The sequence below is a fragment of the Arachis hypogaea genome, chromosome 12 (genome assembly GCF_003086295.3).
Source record: "Arachis hypogaea cultivar Tifrunner chromosome 12, arahy.Tifrunner.gnm2.J5K5, whole genome shotgun sequence".
Classification (NCBI taxonomy): Eukaryota; Viridiplantae; Streptophyta; class Magnoliopsida; order Fabales; family Fabaceae; genus Arachis; species Arachis hypogaea.
Genome location: NC_092047.1, coordinates 9,971,765 through 9,976,913, shown reverse-complemented (window position 1 = coordinate 9,976,913; position 5,149 = coordinate 9,971,765). Strand labels below are relative to the sequence as shown.

Below are 5,149 nucleotides of genomic sequence, written 5' to 3'. Positions count from 1 at the left end.
CACTACCATTCTCTTTATTTGCTGCACCACTGCCATCATTTTTCTTCTTTTTGACCAAAGCAAAACCACGAAGTCATATCTCTCCCTTACTTCTTTATTCACCATCGGCAATCCCGCGCAGCTATTCTCTCTCTCTTTTTTTTCTCCTTATCTTCACAATTCCTCTCTCACTAGCTTGACCTGTCTCTATTTGGTTTCACACTAAATTCTAAATCTGCATCCTAAGTAGAAAACCTTACATTGAACAAATTAAAATACCGGTGCACCCATAATCACCAAATCACTCTTTTCACATAAAAATCGATACTTTAAGTAAATATTTATACTCAATCATCAGAATTTAAAAAAAGACAACTCGTAAGACCATATCCCAAACCAAATTTAAGTATTTAAAGAAATAAAATTACTCAATTAAAAAGAGGTGGCAATAGATTGGTGCAAAGAAGAAGAAGGAGGAAGTGACCGTGGATTGGTACAGCGATAACAGAGAATGATGGTGAATGTTAGTGATGATGGTGACCAAAAATAATGTTGAGGAGAAGGAGGGAGGAGAGTTGGCATGGTGGTATTCTGGTTCACATAGAGGAGGAGTAGAGGAGAAAAGAAAAGAAGAAGGGACAATTTGTCCATTAAATTGTTGACTTAGCTGTCCACTTAGACAATATCTCACAAAATTAATTGTTGGGGTCCCAATGGAATTATGTTTTCATTAAGGGACATAAAAAAATTTAGTAAATTTGTTAAGAGCCGGTTGAGGTTTCACTCTTTAGTTCCACAAACCACATTGGAATTGGAATCTCATAACAATTACAAATGATTACATTTAACAGATAATTCTCCCCCCTGGTTTGACACTTCTATGCTTTAAGCTAAGATTATGCCGAGGAGAGATTGGACTTTGCAGGTTTAGGTTGAGAAGAAATGTCTTCCTCTTTGATCAAAATGAGGTCGACCCTTTCTCGGTGGTGGCCTTAGCTACAGGAGTTCATTATGAATTTTCTAAAATTCACCTATCTATGATTTTTAATTAAGAAAAAAAGCAACTATAAATTTCACCCTTAGCTATTAGCCTATTAATAATATTTGGATGAATTTAACTAGCAGAATAAAAGTTTGAATTAATTTCACCGAGATGTTGCTAACAGTAATGGAAGTAGATTATCATTTTAAATCAAGTAATCAACATTATTATAATGATAGCAGTTCAGATTTTAAATTTATTACTTTAAAAAGGTCTTTATGCAACAAATACATTCAACTCAAAATTATGCAGGTAATATAATGGCAATGTAGAAAAACATTCCTTAAAAAGTTTTTAAGGTATCTCTTTTAGTTACATATGACTAACCCATTCAAATTCTATAATTTACATCATCCTCTATCTCTTCATTTTATAATATATAAAATAATTATAATGGATAAACTAATATAATATGTCAGTTGCATATATCAATACCCTTGAGCATGCACAAGAAAAACACCAAACTATATAGACAGTTAATGTCGCATATATAACATTCCATATAGCAGACAACTATGTTATTGAAACAAAACAGAGAAAGCACATATCATGGGACAATATAGAATTTCTGCTCTCGGCTATGGCAAAGCAGTTTTCCATGTAACCAAACTATTGGAATGATGCGCCAAGTCATACGCACCCACCTCTATGGCATCTAGCATCCTCAGATTTCTTGTCTTCACATTGTAACCAAAAATCAATGTCCTCAAAGAAGGTGCAAGAGTTGATTTAATAATTACTTCTTGGTTTACCCAAACACAGAAGAACTCAGATAGAACTTCATGGCCGTTGGGATAATTGAGATGCCCTATCTGATGATACAAAGTCCATTTTCCTGACTTTGGCTCAAATATGTATACTTGAAATCCTTGTTCTACAAAGACAATGGAAGAGAGATGATCCCCCATCTTTAGGTAATGCGGGTGCCATTGTAGCTCTTGGGGAAGCTGAAAAGTCTTAAATGTTTCCTTGGCAACATCCATCACAATCACTCTGCGCTCGGTTACCCAGTAGAGATCATAACCTCCGGTGTAAATTGGAATGCATTTAAAATCAAAGTCGCCGGATTCTGTACCAATTTTTCTCCATGAATTATCTATTCCAAGTCTTAAAACATACCAATGGCAAACAGAAACTCCAGCTTGCTTCTCTACATTAGCTGCAAACAACTTGAACTCTCCATGTGGAACACGGGCAATAGCACATGGAGGGTACATCAGGTTCTCTCCCCCTAGTAGATACGGAACTCTTTCCTCCTGATTGGTAACAGGGTTCGAAACATGAAGAGCTCCTGTAGAATATTGTAAAAATAGTGATAAGCCATCACAACTATTCAAAATCCGCCCTGGATATTTAGAACTTAAGCGGGTAACTTGATACGCTCCATTGTCTTTAAACTCTAGGAAGCGAGCACCATATGTTGGTCTTGTGCTCTGGAGGAAAACACCAGATTTTGCATGACGAAGGTGTGCATCAACAAATTGAGTTTTACAGATTATAGCAGCCCAAGCCTTACAAACTAACCTTGCACTTGAAAAGAGGAATGTAGCAGGAAGCCTAGTCAAGATATTAAAAAAGATTATGTCTTCAGTGAGGCAGACTGTACTAGCAACATTCTGTTGCCTTTTGTCCTGAGATTGAGAGCAACTACAGGAGCAGATGTCTGTCGCATTAACATCCTTCTGCTTGTCCATATTATAGTGTTTTAATCACTGCATTTTCGCCAAAAATATAAATTAAACTAATAATAGTTTATACCATTGATCAAACGATCAAATAAATTATTTAGATTTGCATCGAGTACTCAATTAGCAAAATCAGAAACCACCGTAAAAATTGAGAAGATCTCATTCCCATAGCAAAGGTATAGTATTTGGAAATAATTATAAGTTAACCATCAAGAAAACTTCCACTAATGTTTCCAGATTGGCATAGCATAAGCCGTGCATGCTGTAAAACACAATATCATCAAGTTACCCAGCAAATTCAAACACCAGAGAAGAAGCCAACAAAAGCAGTACCACTCTTCCCTTATACACTGACCAATTTATCTTGAACACTTATACCACTCTTACATTACCAGGCTAAGGCTACTATTTTTTCTTTTTCTATTTTTACCCCTATACAGAAAGAGAAGGAAGTAGCAAGTACTTTGAGAAACCCATCCTGGGGATTGAGAAACTAAAACAGTAATTCAAGAAGAAGAAGAAGAACAATAACAAACAACAAAGTCCTTATCCACAAGGTGGGGTCTACTAAATGGATATGCCATTGTGTCTTCTAAGACAGCAAAACAAAACCAAAGAAGCAGGAAAATGGGAATGAAGCAAGGCCGCCCAATCCAATTTTAAACCAGAGATGGAAACTTCCAGTAAACAACAAAAGTGAATTCAGATCAACCAACCACAATGCTTCACACTTGTCTGATCATGATAAGGTTTCCAAGCTAGCAAGCCATAAGTTGGTATATCTACTTCAACAAAATAATTGTAAAGTTCAATTTGTTGAAAGTGATGAAGAACCTTCTGAAATAAAAAAAGAATACTATGTGCTAGTGCAGATAGATCTATCATATTTTGTACACAATTTGGTATCACTAATCCAGTTATGCACTAAGTGTATCAGCCAATATCAAGCAAAGCTGCTATATATTGTGGCATTTGACCTAATTCAGTTGGTCTTGAACATTAGTTTTCCAATGTTTAAAAGCCCCAGCAGAAAAGTCTAAGAATGTTTCAAATGCCACATACCACTCAAAGTTGTATTATCAAACTCCAATATCTTAAACAGGAAACCTAGAAAGTTTCAAATGGAGGAGAATAGGACTATCTATGAAGGTGCTTGTTAAAAAAGAGTTATAGAGTCAGACACTATGCTAATATATACTAATGTGCTTGTATGCAGTCGATATTGTCCTCCACATGATGTTTAATACTTTTTCAGAAGCACTGAAATTCAAGACTTCGGTTATTGTAGCAAAACTCGCTGCACAAACGAAAAGTGCAAAAAGGAACACAAATCAAAGAAAAGTGGCAGATTGCTTCATTTCACAACAACTAAACAAACAGGATCTCAATATTCAAGAAAATTTCATTGCATGCCCCTTAGCTGGTAGAGCATAGAGAACTTGAAGCTATCATCAAGGAACAATGGACTTAAGCTGTAATAGCGAGTGCTCTATCTTATAGTTATTATTGAGCTTGATTTGTGAATGACAGAGTACTATTTTCACATGCATCAAAATAATCCTCTTTGGGAATTGAAGAACATAGAGAACCCATTCATAAGCTGTTGAATTGTTAGACACGATTGAAATATTATATGGAACAATAGAGACCTAACATGCATGAATCTACAACAGCATATATTATCTATTGAATTGGCATAACACTCATTCAAAAAAGAAGAAACATTTTATGTCAGAACTTTGCCCCAAATCCCATCCCACAAACGCACACCTTTTGACCGTACTTGAAAGGATTCATCAAATGCAATTTCCCAGAGTTAATTAACCCTTAATTTGTCGCAAAAATCATGAGACGAAGGGGAAAAAACTACAATAAAAAAGGTAAATAGCAGTAAGATGGTTAGTGAATCATTGAAGGTGAGAGAAGGGTAGAAATTGGGGCGAGAAAGAGAAGGAACCTGCATTTGATTTTGAGGAAGGAAGGGGAAGCCAATTGCAGAAAGGTAAAGTTTGGAGAGAAGAGAAGAATGTCAACCAGCAACGTCGAATGTCTGTCCGAAGCCCGGCTAAAATACCAATGTGCTAATGTTTGGCTCTTATAAAACCTAGAGTAAATCAATGTATATAATTAAAGAATGAAAAAGTATACGCACAATTAAAATATTAAATAATATGAATAATATATCGGATGTTTATTTTATTAAGTATATGGATGATTATTTTAATATTAAAATTTAAATAGTTAATTTAAAAGTGTAATGTGTTTTTATTTGATTGGTGATTGTTCATGTTGTTTAAGATGGTCATTGTTTATCTAGCACTCCCTTTAAAGAATTAGCTTGTAAAAGATTTTATTTGATAAATATTTGTGCGAATATTTACATAATTACTAGTATTTGTGACCGTTTTATTAAATTGTGGGAATATAAATTTTTTGAATT

General features: G+C 34.8%; 1 protein-coding gene across 5 annotated transcripts; it reads right to left on the bottom strand.

Moving 5' to 3' along the window:
* Positions 1 to 1,465: 1,465 nt before the first annotated feature.
* On the bottom strand, positions 1,466 to 4,806 carry LOC112726762 (uncharacterized). 5 transcript variants are annotated; one of them, XR_011868268.1, is made up of 3 exons: positions 4,667 to 4,804; positions 2,546 to 2,733; positions 1,466 to 2,454 (listed from the first exon to the last, which is right to left on the bottom strand). XR_011868268.1 is itself a non-coding variant. In XM_025776281.2 (3 exons), exon 3 carries the CDS (start codon positions 2,713 to 2,715, stop codon positions 1,600 to 1,602), a length of 1,116 nt encoding a protein of 371 aa, XP_025632066.1. In that variant the 5' UTR covers positions 2,716 to 2,733; positions 4,480 to 4,575; positions 4,667 to 4,804; the 3' UTR covers positions 1,466 to 1,599. The 5 variants fall into 5 exon arrangements, 4 of the variants coding, with proteins under 4 accessions (XP_025632066.1, XP_072064820.1, XP_025632065.1 ...); XM_025776281.2 differs by adding an exon at positions 4,480 to 4,575 and having other exon boundaries at positions 1,466 to 2,733; XM_072208719.1 differs by adding an exon at positions 4,480 to 4,575 and having other exon boundaries at positions 1,466 to 2,733; positions 4,671 to 4,802.
* Positions 4,807 to 5,149: the final 343 nt, after the last annotated feature.